The 23,654-nt window shown below is 44.0% G+C and overlaps 1 protein-coding gene across 7 annotated transcripts in view; it reads right to left on the bottom strand.

The window, feature by feature from the left end:
* Nucleotides 1-23,654, bottom strand: part of Ralgps1 (Ral GEF with PH domain and SH3 binding motif 1) — a 247,886-nt gene that overhangs the window by 37,106 nt on the left and 187,126 nt on the right. For all 7 annotated transcript variants that reach the window (XM_070013898.1, XM_070013843.1, XM_070013853.1 and 4 more), the window contains exons 9-10: nucleotides 5,919-6,056; nucleotides 3,744-3,837 (exon numbers count right to left, since the gene is read on the bottom strand). In XM_070013898.1, coding sequence (XP_069869999.1) covers nucleotides 3,744-3,837; nucleotides 5,919-6,056 — 232 coding nt within the window. The remainder of the gene's footprint in view (nucleotides 1-3,743; nucleotides 3,838-5,918; nucleotides 6,057-23,654) is intronic.

Here is a 23,654-nt window from a genome sequence, read left to right as displayed (position 1 = left end):
CACCACAGAATTGGATGGGAGTAAAATGGAGACAAGGGTCCAGCAACATGGTAGCCCTTGAATCATCAAAGAAGGAAAGAGAAAGGAAGGGAGAGTGCTGCCTCTTGGCTGGACCCAGGAGGCAGCCCTGGGGACCAGGAGAGCCCCTCAGGTCTTTGAAGTAGAAGAAAGACTCGCCAAAGATGTGAGCTGAACAAAACCAAACTTGAAAAGTGCAATGCTGAAACAAAGAAATCAGATGAAATGGAGACTGACAGAAAGGACCAAATCAAAGACTGAAACCAGAGAGGGCTGGTGGAATACCTAAGTAGAAACAGACCACCCAGGGACCGACAAAAACTGAGGAGGAGACTGCAGCTTCAGAGGGCAGAGAACACCCAACACATGATCTCTGTGAGACAGAAGCCAAGAGCTGACAAGGAAGAAGCCAGACAACCACCACTGGTGCTCATCTGCAGTGAAGAGAGAAGCCCAGCACAGTGCAGGGAGGTTTTTCTGTAAAGGACCCACCACTCTGAGGTCTTCCCAACCTGAGCTTCTGAACTTCCCAGATCTCATCACCCCCCAAGGCACCTCATCTATAAACTATGTTCAAGAGGGAAAACAACCAACAATTGAGAATGCCTACAACAGAATCCAGTGCCAGGAGGCACAAGGCAGGGAATTCAGGCTTGGGGGAGAGCAGAGGGTGGCTGGCAAAGCCAGGCCCATTGGACACACACGTTTCCATGGAGAACTCAAGGAACAATGATGGAGAAAAGGGGAGGACCCTGGTTCCTGATGAAATCCAGCTAAAGAAGGGATTGATGTAAAATACAGACTCCAGGAACAGAGAAGCTGCAGAGGAACAATGGTGGTAAGAACGAATTCTTTCAAAGTATGCAATGGTAGGAACTAGGATCTTTAACATGGTGTTAATGTTATAAACCTGGACTAAGTGATGCGCAAATAGCACAATTAACAAAGATCTGGAAGATGTTGAAGAGGAGGAGGAGAAAGGAGGAGAAGGAAGGGGAGGAGGAGTAGGAGGAGGGGGAGGATCGGCAGTGCTAACGGTTTCTAGCCAGAGCCAACGGGGAAACCTAGTTATAAGGACCCTGACTGACTCAGGCCTCCTTGTGTTTTTCCTGACTCCTACTATAAATTTTAGAACATTCTTTTAGGAAATAATACCTCTTGAAATACAGAAATATTTAGAACAGCAATTCCTTGCCTTTTATTTCCATTCCTTTTCCTGGCCAATGAAAAATTAAATTAGTATTTTAAGTTAACAATAGTAAGGGTAGGGCCGGGGATGTAGCTCCGTGGCACAGTGCTTGCCTACCATGTCCAAAAGCGGCCCTGGGTTTGATGCAAAACACCTCAAAAAAAAAAAAAAAGTCAAGGGTAATATGATCTGACTTTTTCCAACATTTCAAATTTACTTGCCAGTACTAGAGATTCAGCTCAGGACCTTGATCTTGCTGATCAATTACTCAACTACTTGAGCCACACTTCAGCCCTTTTGGCTTCAGGTTATATTTCAGGATCTCACACTTTTTGCCTGGGCTAGCCCTGGCTCACAATCTTCTTCCCTATGCCTCTGCTATAACTAGGATTATAGCTATGCACCACCACACCCAGCTTATTTTTTGAAATGGGGCCTCAAACAGTGTTCTTCCCAATCTCTGCCTCCCAAGTAGCTCTATTAGTACTGTCCACAACTTGAGTCTATTTATCCTTGTTTATGTATATATAATGGACATGCTTTCTTGGTGGTTGGACTTCGGGTAATTTTAAATCAATAAAATAGATTAACAGCTAAGGAAGACAAAGCATTGGTGGGGCTTCTTGGTATGGTTTCTCAAAGCAGATTGGGACAGGATGATGGAAGTACAATGTCATCGATGTCTGACCAAGCCTGAAGCCTTGGGGGGGGTGGGGAGAGCCAGCTTCCAGATGTGAGTTGTCTAGGAACTGTGTACTGGTTGATCCTCATAGGCTCCCTACCTCCTGCCACTCCAAATAGGACCCTTTTCTGGGTTTTCCAATTCTGGCCACAACAAAGGGCCTCTGTAAACCCCAGGCGGGCTGCAGAGCTAGGGGTGCTTCATGTCCTTCAGAACAGAAGGAGTAATTACTCATAATCTGTAGCTTGCCAAGGATTGTCTCATGGTCACAAGTATTTATAGACCCTTTTCTCCCTAAAGCATATTAATGTTAATGAAAAACTACTGTCTTTTTAATCACAAAACTGGTACATGAATGGAAAATATTATCCCAGAAACTAAGTGGGAATAATTTTACACTCCAGGCCACTCTTTTTAGGAACAGCAAATGCTCTGTAAATAAAATGAGCTCAGTTTGTGATGAACATAATTTTAATGGTGACTTCTGGCTTTTATCTGTGTTTTTTATTATTATGCAATAGATCATAATTTTATATTATTCTTTATTATGACAAATTATTTTATAATAACAACTAAGACATTACGTTCCCAAAGATCTTTAGAACCACACAGGGAGCTATGAGAAAAGACGAATCTCTGGCTCTACACTACATGCCTGGGTAGTTAGGAAGTGTTTCATTCAGGTGGCCCTGGCCTGACACACAGCCAGAGTGGTGAGCTCTTGTTCAGAGCTCAGGTGTCTTCTTCAGGTGGGCACTAAATAGCTCCTCCCCAAATCTCCTGAGCAATGCTAGTGGCTAAGGTTTTAGAAGCTTTTGCTGACTTAGATGAATACCAAGGAATCAGGAAGATAAGTTTTGTGTAGGCACAAATTAGAAGATTCAAAGAAATTGCAGCATACTGGAAACAGTATGAAAAGTAAGACAAGATATAGAAAAATACCTATAAAGTGACATTTAGGTGGCAAATGATCCATTTCAAGATACTGGGCCTTGCGTCTTTTTTTTCCTTCTTTTTTATTGTTGTTATAAAGATGATGTACCAGAGGGGTTACTGTTTCATAAGTCAGGTAATCAGTATATTTCTTTTTTGGCAGTTCACCCCTTCCTTCCTTTGCTCTCTGAGCCCTGCTTCTTATCAGGTTCTGTGACAAAGTATGGAGGTTCTTAGTTGACCTCAACCTCAAGAGGAGCCAAGAGGACATTCAACCAATATGGCAACAAAACATCCTCTCCCCGAATGCAAAGCAATGCTGGACAAATTCCCAGGGCCACCAATGAAGAAGGAACTGAGAATCAGAGCAGGAAAGATGAATCCAAGTAGAAGATGAACCAAAGGGTCTACAGAGCTATTTCTAAGAAGAGTGTCTACCTATAAGGGGTAGGGGTGGGGGGACACAGGAATAGTGGTGGAGGCCATGGCCAGTGAAGACAGAAGAGTCCTGCAAGGAACTGAGATCTACAAAACATGGAGAATTCTGCTTGTTGGTGTGGAGATAATAGCCAGAAAGCCACCACTGGCAAGAAGCAGAGAGGCAAGCCAGTGCCATGACTCGTGTGAAGTACACATGCATACCTCCAAGGCCATGTGAGAAGGCTGCACTGAGACATAAACCAACAGCTACCTTGGACCAGGGGCCTTGTGGGTAAGGGCAAGTTGGGTATGGGGGCTGATTGCTGTGGGTTCAGGGAATGGTCTCACTACCTGAAGCGTTGTGGGTAATGGGACCTGGGAGACCTGCACCAGGCTGTTCATTGGTTCCAATAAGGACCAGGCTGCCACAGGGATCCAAGTGCTGAGGACAACAGCACTTGGAATTGGGTAGGCCAGAGTCAGGAGTGGGAGGGGACTTACTTGTAGTTGTCATCTTCCACAAACTTCTGGAGCTCTTCAATGTAGCGAACTGACTTCAGGTACTTCTGCACGTGGGGCAGGGTGGTAAGGTGATCTGCAAAATACCAAAAAAACCCCAGAGGCTCCAGTCTCAGAGCCCAAAGCAGTGGCCCACTGATTTCCTTCTGGATTCTCCCAGTTCTCTGGCCAAGAAGCTGAGGCCTCCATTCAGAGCTCTAAACTGGGAAAAGATGGTGCCCGCTTCCAGATCACACCAGAACTGGGAATCTGTTCCCTTACCAGGTTTCTCCTAGGGATAACCAGCAAGCCCCCATGACTGCCTACCATGTGTGTGACACCAATGAAAGACCCATAGAGCTCAATGGAGACAGTAGCCGTGGCTGGAGCTGCTGATCATCTCAAGTCCTGAGAAGAAAGGAGGGGCCTGACACCAGAGCCAGGATCTATACAAGGTGACTTGCAGTGACCACTTGTTCTAACCTTCACCCCACATCTCATGTGGGAGAAATAATGTCCCTATTGTCCACAGGAAGAGACAGACCACAGACAAAGGCTGCATTGCTGAGTGGCAGAGCCGGGCATTGACCCCAGGTCATCTCAAGCTTATGTTGCTTCTCTTTCATAGAGTGACTGACACCAGGCCCTCTCCCCTGACCCTTATGGTCACTGCACTCCTGAGAGTTCTATGGTGCAACAGACATGTCAAGGGGAAGGTGGAGGGAGAGGAGGACTTGGAATGGAGCAGAGGAGTAGGGAGAGCCCTCATTTTCCAGGCTTCGAGAATTTTGAAGGCCAGCCTCTAAACTGAGATTCTGAACATTGTTTTGTTTATTTAATACCTCAGTCCTTGTCTCTGAAAAGAGGACAATGACACCTGCTTTACAAGCTGATGATGGGTGGGATGGCATGGGGGGAGGGGCATGCAGGAATCACAGTGGGAAAAGCCATGTTCTCTGAACTCTGGGTAATGTGAGGGACTGCACTAAGGACTTAGCAAGAGCATAGCCTGTTTTCACACCCAAGTGAGCTTGGACAGGACAGAATGACTTCAAGTGGCAGTATGTGAGTCTGCCTGACCCTAGTCCAGTATCTATGACTGTTCTGATGGCCAGCGGAACAAGGTGCTGGCCTGTCTGTAAGTTGAGGCACTGGGAGAGAAAGTGCCTGCCTGATCTGGACTGTGGATCTGCCATCCCATCGTGGGAAGTCTGTGAGCCCACCCTGGCTCCACTGTGCTGCTCCTAGATAGATGCTGTAGTTCTCATACCCTGTACGTGCAGGTGGGGCTAGCTTGTTTCTTTCACCCTCTTGACTCACCCAGACTTGTACTCCTCTACCCTCTTGTGAAACCCCTGCTTTAGAGAGGCACATTCTCCCCTCTGTTGTTCATGACTTCTGCCTGGTGGCTTGTACCCACTCATAAAGGAGTAGGGCACATGGCTCACAATTCAGTTCCACATTCATAAATCTCCCGTCTTCTTGGATGAAATCAGTGTCTTCGTGGATTCAGCATTCTGACTTCGCAGTTCTAATAACCTTTCTTCCGTCCATTCCCAGCACCTGCTGTTACAGGTGGTGACACATGGATCTGGCCATGTGTAGCAGAGCCTGGCCAGCGGCTTACCAAGTCATTCCCCCTTTCCTTCATACCCACAGCTAGGGTATATTGCATCATCTCCTGTGGCAGAAATGATGTATACCTTTTGCAAGTTTGGCCCATAAAACCCACCCTGTATGCTTCTCTGTCTTCTGCTGCTGCTACCTGGGTGCATATGTGGAGGCTTCTGGGTTCATAGGAGGCAGCAGAGTCACAGGTGGAAGGAGTCTCCTCCTAAATCTGCTTGGAGGAGAGCACCTGAGAACTGCCCACCAAGCCTTTCATGAATGAGTGCCCCAGAAACCACAGACCTGAGCTCTACACTCACTGGACAGTCTTCTTAGTAACTAAGCCATTTTTGGCTTGTTTTCCCCATCTGCAATATAGCAATAATCCTATCTAGTTCACAGAGATCAAACCGATGTGTAGAGGATCTGCTAAACATTTGGAACACAAGATTGTAAAATGAAGAGCTTTGTGAGGACTGCCAGGTTTCTGGAGCTTTCTAATGGCTAAGATGCTGGATCCAAATTTCAATGATACAGGGTTTCATAATTCCAACAACCAAGGGTACTCACCGTAGCTGCAGGAAACTTGTAAGTCAGCAATTATTCGTAAGATGTTGTTCATCTGATTGGATCTTTGTTCATTTTCCATGATGCTCCCAGAGGCAGGATATGCAGAATCAATGTAGATTAAATCCAGAAGATAGATCCCTAAAATTAAAGAAGATATTTAATTATGGAAAGAGTACATGGCTAATCTCAAGAGATGAGCACAAGCATGAAATCAGAGACACTATTTGGGCTTGAATTCCAATTCTGACTGCTCAGTTTTCATACAGACTGCACAACTATAAATCAAACATCTGAGCAACAACCAAAATGATGCTGGTGGGTTTGAGTTTTAGCATTTCTGGCTCACATAGTTTCCAACAATAAGCTTTTCCTTGTAACAAAGTAAGATAAAATGGACCTGAAAAAGCCGGGCGCTGGTGGCTCACGCCTGTAATCCTAGCTACTCAGGAGGCTGAGATCTGAGGATCGCGGTTCAAAGCCAGCCCGGGCAGGAGAGACCATGAGACTCCTATCTCCAATAAACCACCAGAAAACCAGAAGTGGCGCTGTAGCTCAAGTGGTAGAGCACTCACCTTGAGCTGAAGAGCTGAGGGACAGCGCCCAAGCCCAGATAGCCCCACGACTGACCAAAAAAAAAAAAAAAAATGGACCTGAAAAAGATACATATTGATGGTTTTCAACTAATAATGCTTAGTAGGTCCAAGATGTCATGTACAGGAGAACACAAACATACACAATCACAAATAACACAAATTAATTAAGCGACAAAATAAGCAATTTAAAATGGGATATCTGGAAAGAGAGGTGTGGCTCAAACTTTAAAGTACCAGTCTTTGAGTGAAAAACGGGACACTTCTCAGTCCAAAAATTAACACAGCCAGAGACTTCGCTCAAAGGCATGTAATAAGAAAGTAAGTTATATGATATGAAAGCAGGACTATGACAGGTCAGTGATGCAGAGGTGAGGGGCCTCAGGACAAATCTTCTATGGGGAGAGGGAAGAAGACTGGCTCCACAGCTCAGCTGTACTTCAGTCTGTCTGGAGATGTGGGATGTCTGGAGATGTGGAGATGTGCATATAAACATTGGTACATTGGTATGTGTGTATCTATGATATAGTATTATAATAATAAAATCTATAAACTTGGTTCTATATAAATAAAAATACAGTTATTGCTGGGCACCATTGGCTAACACCTATAATCCTAGCTACTCAGGAGGCTGAGATCTGAGGATCATGGTTCAAAGCCATCCTGGGCAGGAAAAGTCCATGAGACTCTTATCTCCAATAAACCACTAGAAAACTGGAAGTGGCTCAAGCAGTAGAGCACTTGCCTTGAGCTGAAGAGCTGAGGGATAGCGCCCAAGCCCAGAGTTCAAGCCCCATAACCACCAACAACAACAAAAACCAACCAACCAAACAAAAACCAGTTATTTTCAAATACCTATGGAAAAGTTACAAAAGCTGATTTATACTATATTACAAAGAGAAGCTCACTGTTGGGCATAGGTTTATGCCTAAATCCTAACTATTCTTGAGGTAGAGGTCAGGAGAATCAAGGTTCCAGGCAAAAAAATTCATGACCTCCTTCTCAACCAATAAAAGCTGGGCATAACAGTATTGCCTGACATCCCAACTACATGGGAGCATCTTGGTACAGGACAGCCTGGGCATAAAGGCAAGATCCTATTTTAAAAAATCACTAAAGCTAAAAGGGCTGGGGGTACGGCTCAAGCAGAATGCCTGCCTAGCAAGTGCCAAGGGCCTGATTTTTTTTGCAGTACTGAAAAAAGAACAGAAAAGGAAGGAAGGTAGGTTATGAAGTCCTAAAAATTAAATGTCTCACATTATTTTTGACTATCCTATGATAAACCTAAGATTTAAATATAGGAAAATTCTAATTACTTGAAAACATATACACATACACACTCATCAGTAATTTATAGGTTAAAAAAACCCCTAAAATAAAAGATCTATTTGAAGACATGACAATGAGAACACTACATATTAAAAGTATAGCTCTGGCCAAAGTGGTCATCAGAGGAAAACTTTTAGCCTTAAGAGTTGATATTAAATTACTAAGGATTTTACAGACATGGGAATTAACCTGATACTTAATGTAGGAGTTTTGCCTGGATGGTTGAGAATTACCCAGAGAATTACATTGACATTTATTATCTTATTTGTCCTTCCAACAATGCATTCTGTAGAGGATGAAAAGGAAAACTCAGAGAGGGTTTGTAAACTGCTTGAAGCCACACAACTGGTAAATGGAAATGGTTGTCAAATCCTGTTCCACCTCCTCTGTCACTACAGTGGACCACTATGCTATGAGTCATTTCTCTGCTGTTTCTAAAATAGCTCATTGTTACGGGAAACTGTTAAATCACAGAAACATATGCTAGTACTTCTCATAGGGGCCATATCCACATCCTTTCTTCCTGGCGGCACCATTTTCAAAATCTTAGCAATTGGAAACAATTTTCCTTGTATAGAAGCTCCAGGCTTGGTAAGTTTGAGTCCACCAATTTTATACTTTCTTTTGACTTTACTTTTCCTCTTCCCTCTTAAAAATGCAACTCCCTGAGGATTCCACAACGGCAATCCTGAAAATCCCATTACTGCTTCAACCACAACAAAAAGCTGGTGCTAAGCAGGGAAGGAGGGCTGTGGGCCATGAGGCAGCAGGGTTCCAGATGCACGAACACTCCAGCTTGCTGATTCAGAGAGGCTGGGTGAAAGAGAGCAGGCCCAGGAGCAGAGACACTGCAAATCAGGGTAAGGCCAGAGAGTCGACTACAAGGCAAAACTTATTCCCCCCAGAAGGAGGGTGAGACAGAGACACTAAGGAGCTGCCCACAGCCTCAGAGCCTCACATGTGTGCTGGTGTCTTTACTAGCTCTTTCTGGTGGCAGCTCCAGTGTTTTCCTATTCAACATTGGAAACACAGGAGAAGCAGCCCCTTCTCAGAGAGCACCTCTGCTTGGCAGGCTCCCCTATGCTACCCCATGAGGACAATGTGGCCCTTGTGCTTGTTCTGTGGTCCTGGAGGATTCTGAGCAGTAGTGCTCTACATACAGAGGCTAGAGCAGTGCACCTACAAGAGACAGCATGTCATTTCTGCACAGCTCCTCCCCCTGCTCTGACCCTCTTACATGTATCCTAGAGACACGAGTGTCTCACTACTGCATAAGAGATGGAGAGATGGAGTCCTGACATGCCCACAATTCTCCTCTGCAAAGAGGAACCACCACAGAGACCTGCACTCCCACAACAAACATGATCACGGTTCAAGGGAAGCTTTGTGTGTCATATTAGTCCATGATAGGAAATATTTACATACATGAAGCATAGTGAAATTATAAGAATAACCACCTCTGGCAGAGGCCATGCCAGGCACTGTGCGGAGCACTCTGTATAGTTAGTGGTCACAGCAATTCAAACAGATGCTTGTCTGTATCACTTGTATACTAACTCTTGACTTGACACCAGACCTATGGCCCTGAGAATGGGAACGGGTCCTGTTCTTGAGTGTCCCAGCATCTGGAACAGGACACCCAGGAAGTTTGTGGTAAAAATCAACTTAAAAAGGCGAAAATGAGGGAGGGGGTAAAACTGTTCATAAAGAAATGAACTCATTATCTTACTTACATAACTGGAGCCCTCTATACATCACCTTTACAATAGAATTTAAATTTTAAATAAAAAAATGAATGTGTGTTTTGCTTGGCCCATACGACAATCTTATGAAGCATATCTTGGTTACCCTTGGCTTATAGCCAAAGAAGGAGATACTGACTCAAATGTTGATGAAACTGCTAATGTTCACAGAGTCCATACTAGCTAGGTGCTAAACTAAGAGCTTGGGCTTGAGTACTGAGTTGTAAAAACACTGTTGTCCTGGGGGTTTTATCCAACTCTTACAGAGGAAGGAACAGATGAATGAGATTATATAGTAGAGAAGTGGTAGAGGCAAGATTCCTACACAGGTCTGTCTTGGCTGCTATACTTTTGGTTGGTTCTTCTTTTACTCCAGCAACATCTGCTGGCACCAGACAGTCAGTGAGGTGAGACAGGGACATAGCAGAACCCAGGAGACCTAAGCTCTTCCTTCCTGATTCCTCCTTTGGGATCACCATTATGTAGGAGGGGTCATGATGGCACTGTGGCTACCAGTACCACCTACTGCTTTCCACCTCCCTCATCTGTCTTAGCTCCTTTTGTCAGTGGCCCACCCAGGCTTGAGGGCCCTGCCAGCTCTGCCACATGACAGGCAGCTGCAGTATAAGATAGAGAATGTGGCACTTAGAGCCAGGAGACTTGGAGCACTGATTCTGTCACCTACCAACTGGGTGGCCTCAGATAAGTCTGTCTGCTTCCCAGGGCCTCAGTTTCCTTGACAGTGAATGGGGAAGTGTCTGTTGTTGAAGGACTCTCCTGGCCTAGGGATAGGACCACCAGAGTGGCTAAGAAGCCAGGCTAACCCCAATTGGCTTCCTTGTGAGGTCCTGCTGGGAGTGGCAGTGGGATGTCAATGGAGGGGTGGCCCAGCTGTGTTTGCCATAGCCATGAATGGTGCCCAGATGCCAGCCACAGCCACATGGGGGCCACCCCTGGCTGGACCAGTCCTGGCAGTGTCCATCTGGATTAGGACAGCACAGCTCCTGTTTCCATGTACACAGACGACACTACACTGTTGGCCCCTGAAGATGCAGAGTAATAAGACCAGCCTGGGGCTTTGGCTGCCATGGAGTTGAGTAGCGCCAAGGACTGGGTTAGCCTGGGAGGGGCCCACATGGGGTGAGGATGAGTGAGGGACAGCTGAACGGCAAGGGTGGGCCCTGCTGGGCTCACAGGACCTTCACAGCACCGTGGGCAGGTTATTCTCGCCCCTTCTCGCCCCTCCTCGCCATATAGGTGAGGAAACAAGCTTGGGAAGAAAGGTGGCTGGGCCAAGATCACACAGCTCTCAGAAAAGCTAAATTGGACCTGTCTGACTTCAAAGGTTTATGACAGAGACCAGTGCTGGGGCGGGGACCCTGCCAATTCTGCCTCCTAACCTGGACTCAAGCTTCCCACCAAAGATGTCCACAGGATGCCCAGGTCCAAGGAGAGGGCGTCAGGCCGACAAAGGAAGTGCTCTCCCAAACAGACCCCTGCTATGAGGCTGAGGGACACCGCGGGCCCGTGGTGGTGCAGAGCCCTCTGCGAGCCCAGTGCTCATGGCTTGGCTGAGCCAAGGCCCGTGGCTGGCCCAGGCTTCCCGCAGGCCCAGGGACTCACTGCACCCTTGTTCTCCCATCGCCAACCCGTCTCGCTTCCAGCCCGAGTCTGGTTTTGGTTTTTCTCACATGGATATCTTTTCAAAAAGGAAAATTCTGCTGTGTTGAGGGGAAAAAACAGCACACACACACACACACACACACACACACACACACACACACACACACACACACACACACACACACACACACACACACACACACACACACACACACACACACACACACACACACACACACACACACACACACACACACACACACACACACACACACACACACACACCCTTCCGCAGCATCGTAATGAAAATTGTCTGCATTTCCATCTTATGCTTTCTATTTTTTTCTCTCTTTTTCAGTTTCAAGATAAAAGACTCCCCCCACCTCACCCCCATTCTCCTACTGTGCCTAAAAAGACGACTTTCAGAATTCAGGAATAAAGAGTGCTGGCACCCAGAGCTACACTTGTGTGGTTCATGACATAAACTGTCCTGATAAGTTCCAAATGAAATAACAGAGCAAATGCTTATTAGGGTTTGCGTGGTCTTTAAGATAGCATAAAACAATGCCATTTTCTGCAGGCTGGTCTGACTCCCTAAGAAAAACAAGACTGTGAGTATTAATTTGTGTCTGCCAATTGATTCCACACATGCAAAGCAGTAATTCTAGAATGAATCCTATGTAAGCCTTATGAGAAAGAAGCCTGTTGAACGTTTACTGTCATGGAGACAAATGTTTGCCATGTCTGCAGAAAGTGGGCAGCTCAGCCCCAAGAGTCACATGTCAGGTGGTGAGAAGCCATGTTTTTTTCAGAAGAACACGTGGCCTCATTTATGTCTTGCTGTTGGTGGCTCATGAATCATAAAGGCACGTGGGCGAAGTCCTGCAGTCTGGACAGAATCCTGGGGTCCAGGAGAGCCAAACCTTGGCCAAGTTCCCGGAGGTGAAATGAGGATACAGCCATAAATCTTCTCAGCTCTGAGGCTTATCTAGCAATCTATAGGGGCAGAAAATAACTACTGTGTGCTAGGATGGCACAGCACATGCTGGGTTTCTGATCAAGAGAGAAAGGGCTCAAGAAAGCATCAAGCTGGCCACTGTTAATGGGCTTATTTTGTGATAGGCACTGTGTTCCATGTATCATCTCATTTAATTCTTCAATAACTTTACTGGCACAGGAAAAGAAGCTGACACTTTGGTTTGTCCAACATTCACTTCTTATTCTTTTGGAAATGGCCCTCGATCTTCCTTGGGGAAAATTGTACCTCCCACACTCATAATCCCTGTGGTTTTGGTGGGTCTGGAGCAATTCCACTTCTTTCTCTGCCCCAAGGGTAAAAACAAAATTGAAAAAAAAAACCTGGTAAAAAAAAAAAAAAAACACACTCACCAAATAACTCAGAGATGTAAAGAGAAACTAAAATCACAAATTATATACATCTAATGCAGTGAAAGCCTTATAACTCTTCTCAGAGAAAAATTCATAGGTTCAAATGCTTTCAATCATAATTGAGAAATTTTAAACAATTAAATGGGTAGGGTACTGATGGCTCACACCTATAGCTTTTCAGGAGTGAGTAAGATCTGATGTTTACTATTCAGAGCCAGTCTGGGCAGGAAAGTTTGTGAGATTCTTATCTCTAATTAACCAGCAAAAAGCCAGAAGTGGAGTTGTGACTCAAGTGGTAGAGTACTAGTTGGAGCTAAAAAGCTAAGGACAGCCGGGCGCTGGTGGCTCATGCCTGTAATCCTAGCTACTCAGGAGGCTGAGATCTGAGGATCGCGGTTCAAAGCCAGCCTGGGCAGGAGAGACCGTGAGACGCCTATCTCCAATAAACCACCAGAAAACTGGAAGTGGCGCTGTAGCTCAAGTGGTAGAGCGCTCGCCTTGAGCTGAAGAGCTGAGGGACAGTGCCCAGGCCCAGAGTTCAAGCCCCACGGCCAACCAAAAAAAAAAAAAAGCTAAGGACAGTGACCAGGGTCAGAGTTCAAGCTCCAGTACTGGCACAATAAATAAGTAAATAAATAAATAGTATTCATTATATAGAATTAGAAAAGGAGCAAGCTACTGGTGGCTCACACCTGTAATCTTATCCTAGCTACTCAGGAGGCTGAGATCTGAGGGTTGCCATTCAAAGCCAGTCTGGGCAGGAAAGTCCAAGAGACTCTTATCTCCAATTAACCAGAAGTGGCATTAGCTCAAGTGGTAGAGTGCTCACCTTGAGCTGAAGAGCTCAGGGACAGCACCCAAGGCCCAGAGTTCAAGCTCTACAACTGACCAAAAAAAAAAAAAAAGATTTAGAAAAGGAATAAACAAGATAAAAAGGAAAACACAAAATACAGAAGCAGAAATGATGAAACTTTATCAATCAAAAGCCCAATAGAGTGATAAAATGAAAAGTTTTATCTTTGGTATGTATGACTGAGAAAATAAGAAAAAATACAGTATGATTTTATACTTGGAATTCTGTCATTATAATTGTATAGTTATAATCAAATAACTATAATTTTTCTGACAATATATTTACACACCTAGATGAAACAAATGTTTACTAGGAAAATTAATCTTTTCAGAAGTCTCAAGAAGAGAAATAAACTTGAATAACCAAAAAAGAGAAAAATATTAGTACTTAAAAAGATAATATAGTTAAAAGTACATTATTTAGCACATTATTTATTTATTTATTTATTTATTTTTTATTTTATTTTTTATTTTTTTTATTTTATTTTATTTGAGAACATACTGTACAGGGGGGGCTACAATTACATGGGCAGGATAATACATACATTTCTTACCAAGCATTGCAGCCTCCTCCTTTGTTTACCCTTCACTTCCCTTCCCCGCCTCCCCCCTCCCTAGCACATTATTTATTAAACTCATCTATAAAACTTTGAAAGAAACACTAAAAGTCTTTCTTAAGAATCTGGAATAACTATTATATTAAAATGTGGCAGAGGGAGCATTAAAAAACAAAAAAAGAAACCAAGATCATTAATGAAGACACAGAGGCATCATCTGAAATACTCTTTTTGGTCAGGTGCTGGTGACTCCTGTAATCCTAACTACTCAGGGGGCTGAGATCTGCGGATTGAGGATTGAAGCCAGCCCAAGCAGTAAAGTGCAGGAGGCTCTTTTCTCCAATAAATTACTCAGAAAAAGCCAGAAGTGGTGCTATGACTCAAATAGTAGAGCACTAGCCTTGAGCAAAAGAAGCTCAGAGACAGTGCCCAGGCCCCGAGTTCAAGCACCAGGACTGGCATACACACACAAACACAAAAAATTCTTTCTTCCCTCCTTTCTTCCTTCCCCTCCTTCCTTTTTTTTTTTTTTTGGTCAGTTGTGGGGCCTGAACTCTGGGCCTGGGCGCGGTCCCTCAGCTCTTCAGCTCAAGGCTAGCGCTCTACCACTTGAACCACAGCACCACTTCTGGCTTTTTTTTCTGCTTATGTGGTGCTGAGGAATCGAACCCAGGGCCTCATGCATGCAAGGCAAGTGCTCTACCACTGAGCCACCTTCCCAGCCCCAGTCACCTTCCCAGTCCCCCCCCCCCTTCCTTTCTTCCTTTCTCTCATGGTACTGAGGTTTAGGTTTGAACTCAGGGCCACACACTTGGTTTGCTAGCTTGGTGCTCTACCACTGAAACCACACTTCCAGCACTGTTGGAACACTGCTGGCTATTTTGGAGATTGAGTCTCTCAGACTGGTTTCAAACTGTAATCCTCCCATATTTCTACTTCCTAAATAGCTACGATTACAGGAGTAAGCCACGAGCACCTGACTTTAAGTAAAATATTCATATATATATATATATATATGTTTTTTATTGTAAAAATACCATACAAAAGGGTTACAGTTACATGAGTAAGGTAATGAGTACATTTCCTATAGAGCAAGTAAAATATTCTTGAATAAAACTCATCAGAGTTTTAAAATAACAATACTGGCAAATCAAATGAGCAGAATATTAAATAATAGCAAACCAAATATATTTAATACAGTAGTGAAATCATATGACAGTTTGTGATCTTGAGAGATGCTAAAATGACACTGGTAACTTTAATATCCGTCCCTGATACTTTACTGAGCTAGAAACAGACTTGTGTAATATGATAAAAGATGTACGTTAGAAAATTGTCAATGTTCTTTAAAGCCTTACTAAACAGAAACAAGAATGCCTGCTATACTGGTATCATTCAATACTATCTAGGTGCACGGCCAAAGTGATAAGACAAGGCAAAGAAATGTGGAATAAGTATTAAAGATGCATGTAATAACACTGTCATCATTTGCAGGTTACGTGCACTATTTGCAGTTATGTTGTTGATATAGTTCAACAATCTAAGTAATCAATTGAAAAACATTTAGACCTACTAACAAAATTAACTTCATAGTAAAATCATAAACCAAATATCATTTTTATCTACCAACAATCATCAGTGAGAAAATATAATGGAAAGAAGGAGGTCATTCATGCTAACAGCAAGCCTAAAATACCTAACAGTGAATTTTTTAAATGTGTAGATTAATGCAAGTAAACTTGTTTGGTAGAAAAATGACATCACAGTAGCCAGGCATGGTGGCTCACACTTGTAATTCTAGCTACTCAGGGGGTGGAGACCTGGAAAACTGCAGTTTGAAGCCAGCCCAAAGAAAAAGTTTGGCAGGGTGCTGGTGGCTCATACCTGTAATACTAGCTACTCAGAAGACTGAGCTCTGAGGATCATGGTTTAAAGCCAGCCAAGGCAGAAAATTCCCTGTAAGATTCTCATCTCCACTAAGCTACTCAAAAAAGCTGGAAGTGGTGCTTTGGCTCAACTGGTAGAGCTCTAGCCTTGACTATAAAGCAGCACCCAGACCCTGAGTTCAAGTCCCAGGACTGACACACACAAAAAAGTTCGTAAGATCATATCTCAACCAATAAAAATGGGTACAGTAGTGTGTGCCTATCATCTCAGCCATGAGATAAGTGTAAAGACAATTGTAGTCCAGGTTAGTCTGGGGGAAAAAGTAAAATCTTATTTGGAAAATAAAACAAAAAAGGGCTAAGGATTTGCTTAAATGATAGAGTCCCTGCTTAGCAAGTGAGAGGCCTCAAATTCAGACCCAGAACCACTAAAAACAAAACAAAACAAAAAACAACAATGACAAAATTCTTATACTAAAATTAAGTATGCATATGTCATGTGCTTCATCACTCTTCTTTGGAGAATCTATCTTACAGAAATAGATGAACATGAACTTTTTCTCTATGTTTTTCTGTAACTGAGTTGCTGCAATGAGAATGGAATATTTTGGTGTGTGTGGGGGCTGGTCCTGGAGTTTGAACTCAGGACCTGGGTGTTGTCCCTGAACTTTTTTGTTCAAGGCTGGCACTTTACTACTTGAGCCACAGATCGACTTCTGGCCTTTTGCTAGTTCATTGGGATTAAGAATTTCACAGACATTCTTGCCGAGGCTGGCTTTGAATCATGATCCACATATCTCAGCTTCCTGAGTAATTAGGATTACAGGTGTGAGCCATAAGCACCCAGGGAGGATATAATACTTTTTGTGACAAAATACAAACTAACAAAGTAAGAATATCTTAAGGATATGAAGGAAAATGTAAATAAATGGAGAAATATACAATAAGACAACATTGTAAGTCTGTCAATTATTGCCTAGTTAATATACAAGTTTCATGATTCTAAAGTTTGGAATGAAAACAATACTTTTGAAAGAAGTGTGTTTGTCCTAATCAAGCATAAAATTGATTCTGAAGTTCACCTAGAAGAGGAAACACATGAACACATTCTTGATCAGAAAAATGAAGACAGAGCATGCTATGAAATGCCCTGTAACACTGAAGTCATAATGGGGTAAGGGTAGTTCAGTGGCACAGAGCATAAGACCAACAACAGACCCATTCACACCTCTAGAGAAGGATGGATCCTGCAATAAATGGTGCTGAGACAAATGATGGTCTCTCTAGAATAAACTCCAGATGAAATAGAGACTGAAATCTAACAAAAGTTCTAGAATCAAATACAGAAGAATCATTTTATAATCTTGGGGGACACAAAGGCTTAAGTGTTGCATAAACCCCAAATTCATAAAAAAACAGACACATCCTTCTTTATGATCAAATCAAATTTACAATGAAGATAAATAATATTATAGAAGATGGGGGCTGGGAAGGTGGCTCAGTGGTAGAGCACTTGCCTTGCATGCATGAGGCCCTGGGTTTGATTCCTCAGCACCACATAAGCAGAAAAAAAAAGCCAAAAGTGGTGCTGTGGCTCAAGTGGTAGAGCGCTAGCCTTGAGCTGAAGAGCTGAGGGACAGTGCCCAGGCCCAGAGTTCAGACCCATGACTGGACCAAAAAAAAAGAAGATGGAAAAAAAAAAAAAAGAAGATGGGCAATTTGTGGAAGAGTCTAAAGATATGAAAGATGTTGGTGCCTTACCAATAATCAATGAAAGGATATACTAACATGAGATTGTTTGTGTGTATATGATTTATACAGATCAAAATATTGATGATACTTAGTGTTGAGTGTATGGAAATAGTCACTCTTATACAAGGCTGACTAGTGTAAATTAGTAGAAACTTCTGAGAGAATAGTTTGGCAATATTTATCAAAATTTCAAATGCAGATTTTTTAGGATGCAGTGATTTCACTTTCTAGAAGTGAAATATTACTAAAATTAGCCAAAAAATGAGGAATATTCATTGTAGTACTGTTTGCAATTTATAATTGTGAGAAATTGAATGGTCTGGGCAAATTGTTTTATATCTAAGCACTGGAATATCATGCAGCTATTAAAAGAATAAAATATATTTCTCAGAACTGCCATGGAAAAGATAATCTGTAATATAAGATTAAGTGAAAAAAATTAAGTGTGTCTATATTGATATGCAGAGACATACACATGAGAATATACTGTTCCATCGCTTGATAGTAGCCTTCTGCTGCATATAAATTTTATATTATTTCAGCTTTTAGTTATAAACATGCACTATTTTAGAAAAAAAGAAGTCAAGATCCTTCCTTTTGTCCTTCTTCTTGCCACTCTTTCCTTTCTTGCTCACACATAAGCAAGCACTGTTTTGGCAAATGATTTTCTGAGCATGCTTAGCTCTTGGTTGAAGACTTAGTCATCAAGGTTAGGCTGGAAGGTCAGACATTTTCTGACTGCCTCTTAACAGAGGAAGCTCATCATCTCTCCCTCATTCCCTTGCCTCTGGCCTCTCCATGTCCAGTCTAGTCTGGACCTCCATCAGACCAGGCCCTTCTCCTATTAAAGTCACTTGGTGATTCCTACCATCTACCAACAAGCAATCTGAGGTCTCCTCAGCAGAGGCAGAGACTTCTCTCAGTCTCCTCCTCCCCTCTCACAGGATGCCCCCAGCCTCTGCACATGTCTTCCACATCATCATGCTGAGCCTTGCATGAGATTTCCTCCCTTGACCGCCTGTACCTCTTTTTCCTTTCTGGCTGCCAGCCAGCTGCCCCTGTGGCCTCAGGACAAGTTGCCCTTTTCTCTGCCACACCATGGATCCTATTCTGAAGGGCAATGGCTGTGTGTTGCACAGCACTGTGTGCTGAAGGGCCCAGCACAAAGAGTAGCTAGCAGCTCAGAATCAGTTCTCTTCAGTCTGGTTAGCGGAAGAAAATGACTGTGGCTGCTGGCTACCCCACTCTAGGGATAACCCTGCACTCTACTATCTCTGAGCTAAATACCCTTATTTCTCTGAGTATTCTAAAGGGTGTCCTGAAGAGCTGACATCACCAACAGGAAATGCAAGATGATTCCCCCAGTGGAAGCCTCGGAAACCTGCCTCTATATTGGGTAGAACCAAAGCTGCCCATGTGCCAAGGAAAACAGTCTAGAGCTTGTCTTTCCAATGCTGGCTCCAAGATCTGCTACTGTGCACAGAAAGGCTCCCTGACCGTCTCAGGCCACCAGGATACTGGCCAGAGAGTGAGCTCACAGACAGCCGCTTCAGTTGCCAGAGTATTTTCCATTTCACAAATGCACTCATTTATCTGTGGACACTTGGTACCTAGTCTTTAAGTATACCAAAAATAATGATGGTGGCAAACATAAAACTCAGCTTTATTCATTACTCAATGGAAACTCTGCAACCCAACCCCATGTTCCAAGCCTCAGTTACCAATCCCTGCATTCTCTAGGAAATAAGCAACAGATTTTTGAAGGTTAGTTAGATCCAAACTGATTTGCACTTTCTAATAGTAAATTCTTTCCTGACTTTACTGAAGTAAAATGCTGAAGGCCCTTTGGGTCCTCTGGAGGGAAGGCGGCATCTGCCACTTATCTATCTAATCCCTCCCCACTCTTCTGTACAGTGAGAGGATCCATATGAGTCCCCACCAGGCAGTTCTAGGAAACTTTTGGTTTCAAGGGTTCCTCCTGCTCTGCAGAAGGGTCACCTCTGTGGGTTCCACCCTTCTCCAGAGCACTGTGAATTAGAGGTGCTCAAATCAGTTAAATCTAGCTGGTCCCGGCCTACCTTCCAGCCACCAACTGGTCAGTCTGCAAGCAGAACAGTTTCCACCAAGCCTGAAAGCCAATTTCACTGAGTAGCCAAGCACTCTGGCTCTCAGCCCCACCAGCAGAGGGCGCTAGAAGTAGGGAGTATTATGTTTGGCTTATACTTGTGCAAGTTTGCAGGAGATAGGTCAGAGGAGGAGAGTCTGGGATATCTCTAGCTGAGTCATGTTTCAAACTGGAAAGCCCATCCACCTTCTGTCTATATGCAGCCTCTCCCCTGCCCACCAGACCCAAGACCTTGATCCCTGAGCTCTGGGCTCCTGGCCACCTCAGTGAGACTCATCTTTCTGGTTCTGGCCAGTTCTCCAACACTGATTTTATTTTATTGTATTTTATTTTTGGTTGGTCATGGGGCTTGAACTCTGGGCTTGGGTGCTATCCCTCAGCTCTTCAGCTCAAGGCGAGCGCTCTGCTGCTTGAGTCACAGCGCCACTTCCAGTTTTCTAGTGGTTTATTGGAGATAAGAATCTCATGGACTTTCCTTGTCTGGGCTGGCTTTGAACCATGATCCTCAGATCTCAGCCTCCTGAGTAGGTAGGATTACAGGCGTGAGCCACCGATGCCTGGCTTAAACACTGATTTTATTCTGGCTCCTATACTTCCTCATAACTACTATTGTCCCAATAGGCTTTGGGGTCAATGCTGACCTCAGAATACCCCTGGATACACTGTGGAAGGATGCTTCATGGGCAGAAAGAGGTCAAAGTGGTAAGGAACCTGGCATTTGGTTGCTCAGTAAGGATCTTGAGGTAAAGTAGTGGGTCACTGTGGAGAGGAGAAGCCACAAGGACAGGGTATCAAACCACTCAGTGATGTCCACCATCCTGAAATCCATGTTAGTGCTAAAGGTACTCATGGAGTGGCTTATGCACTTTAGCCACAAACTTAAAGGACAGCCAGACAGGCATAGTCCTAACCTGGCAGAAGAGAGGTGCTGGATTATATGTATTAATTATACAAATAATCAAGGACATGAAAGTGCTCCCAAATGAGACAAAAATGGGTTAGTTATGTTCTTAACCTCTATGGGGTTTATTAATCTGACTTTCCATATCTTGGCCTTTCCCCAACCCCAGAAATGTTAGATAACCTGCCCCAGGTCACTCAAAATACAGGATTCCAACCCAGGCTCCTGGTATTTGATGCTGCGCACAATAATCAGATACACACTGAAAGAAAGATGTAGAGGCATGTGTGTTCAAGTCCCAGCATTGCTACTTAAGGTTCGGGGTGGGGGAAGTGTTTCATTTGATTCCTGAGCCTTGCCTTTTTCATCTGGGAAATGGAGCTAGTACTGATAACTCTCACAAGGCTGTGGTAGACTCGGGAATGATGCACGTGGGAGGAGCTCGTATGGTTTCTGGATAAAGTAAGGACTCAAAGAAATTACTTAAAAATCCAAAGCTCTGGGAGGGGCGGAGAGTTCCTACCTACCAGGCCTGGCAATTTCCCAAAGCCCCTCCCAGAGATACTACTATCATCTCTATGTGTACTCAGACCCCCCCCCAAAAACCCCAAAACCAAAAAAACAAAACAAACAAAAAAACAACAGAAACCCCCTCATGAAGGGACTAAAGGAAAGTCTTATTGCTAGAAGCTGGGAAGAAGTTTAGTATATTATCTGTCAGATATTCAGGACAGATACTAAACAAATCTAGGCCTTGTCTCATGAGACTGAGACACTTGTACTTCCCAGAGTCTGTCCCCACACTCAGATATCCAAGCAAAGTATAAAGCTTGGGCTAAGGACAGTACTTTTGCCCAGCAGGAGCTGATCTGAGGACTTCTGGAGTAGTCTGACCCACACGTTGTGCTCAGAGTCCTACATTCATTTGTAGATTGCTACTGACAGAAAAGAAGTGTGCCCACAGAAGAACCTAAATGCCAGCCTGTTGATAAACCCCAAAGCTGAATAGATTTCACCATGTTTAAGAATACAGTCTGTGGAAAGAAAAGCCACCAAGAGCACATGAAAGTGAATACCCTCAAATCATGAGGCTGCACAGTACCCAGAGGGGCAAAGGCTGAACACACAACTCCCCTATGTCCACTCTGGCATCTGGGAGGGAGAGTGGCACTTTCCCCTTTGAACATGGTACAAGAAGACAAGGCTTCTGGGGGGTAACTGGCAGAGATGAAACTGCAAGAGGATCAGATGATATGAATGAAAGAACTAGGGCTGGGGGCTAGCTCAGTGGTAGAGAACTTTCTAGCATACATGAGGCTCTCGGTTACATTCCCAGTACCACAACATAACACAACAAAACAAAAAAAACCCCACAAATTAAAAAGCCAACCTCAGAGGAAATAAGGAGCCAAGTGAATTCTGTGGGAACTCACATTATGAATGTGGAGGCCAACTCAGCAAGTCTCCCTGATGCCAAGGGAAAGGGTGCAAGAAGAAAGACTATAAGAGGAAATGAGGGCCTGAGAACGGAGAGCTGACCCAGGGAAAGGCATTATTTCCCCAGAAGAGTTTACCAGGGACCAGAAAAGAGATCCAGACCTAGATACATCCTGGCTAAATGTCTGAATTAAAAACAAAAACCAAACCAGACTTGATCCAGGTAAAAAAACAGAAAGTCCAGACCCGTGAAAGTGAACCCTGACCTTTCAAATGAGTTTTGACTGGTTTCTTTCTTTTTTTTTTTCATGAAATGTGAGTGGCCATCTGGCCAACTGACAATTACTTTGATCTTTTAAGGAAGAAAAATATTTTTTCCTTAGTAATTATGGTACTTAGGTATAAAGACCCAAAGAGACTCTATGCGATTTTGGATACTATAAAATATGGTTGGTGCTTGTTGTTGTGTTGTTTTTTTTTCCCCACATATATTTATGGCTTATTTTGACATGGCAGAAGGAGGGAGCAGAAAACAGCCACTTCTGAATTCACTATTAATCATTTCCCCAAGGTCCACTGCCTCATCAGCAGTCTACAAAGAAGCCCCTCTGAAAAACTGCCCACAGCACTGAGTCAGAAAGCAAATGCTCGAGTGGCTTTTACCCTTGAATTGGATCTAGATGATGCCAGTGGCTCTGAGGATGAGTGCAGCTGTCACAGTACTGGGAGGGACATTCCTGTGAAGGCCAATTCAGGACAGGCAATGGTGCTTGGTGCCCATTCCTTGGGTATGAGCACATCAAGCATGGAAACTAGGCCTGTACTGGGCCACAAAGGAGGGCTCCCTCTCCACAGGCCACATCGCATGAGGCCCACTTGGGGCTGAAAAGCCCATTTCACCTACAATGGGAGGTTCAATTCAGGGCTGTGGTAAAAGAGGAATAATTTCCAAATGTCCCTTTCTGGGCTGCAGCAGGAATCTGCCAAGGAAAGGCTACTTTTCACACTTACTGACAGCAACCTGGCCTCTGTGACCTTCAGTTCATATACAGGGACCCTGGCAGAACTAAGGCTCCAAGAGGATTCCTCAGCATGGGTAGGAGAGTGCGAGCCACCGGCCAGCAATGGTTAGGGAAGCGACAGCAGTTACGGAGCTCCAGGCTGAGAGGGGATGCGTGGTCTCAAGAAGCCCTCATTTTACACAAGAGAAAAGGAAGGCTCAGAGAACTAAGTTGCTTGCCTAAGCTCACAGAGCTAGTGTAAGGCAGAGTGAAGACTGCATCCCAGGTCTGGCTCTGATAACTTGGGTAAGTGCTGTCTTGTCTGTCTTCATCCTGGCCTTCATGATCGGGCATTACTGAAAAGCCTGCTGAGTTGGGGTAGGGCACCAGCATTGTGGGATGCCAGGCTCAGAACTAGACCTCATCCTGGGCCTCAGATGCTTCTCAGATCACCTACCTACCAGGGGCCAGGAAAAGCATCATCCCTTTCCCCTTTGGAAAGAGACTCAGAAAGTCAAGGTGGCTTTCCAAGGCATCTCCACCAATAGGTGG

Source organism: Dipodomys merriami, unplaced genomic scaffold, assembly GCF_024711535.1.
Source record: "Dipodomys merriami isolate MVZ:Mamm:240054 unplaced genomic scaffold, mDipMer1.0.p SCAF_11, whole genome shotgun sequence".
Lineage (NCBI taxonomy): Eukaryota > Metazoa > Chordata > Mammalia > Rodentia > Heteromyidae > Dipodomys > Dipodomys merriami.
The sequence above is the reverse complement of the archived record's forward strand: the minus strand, read 5'-3'. Positions and strand labels throughout refer to the sequence as shown.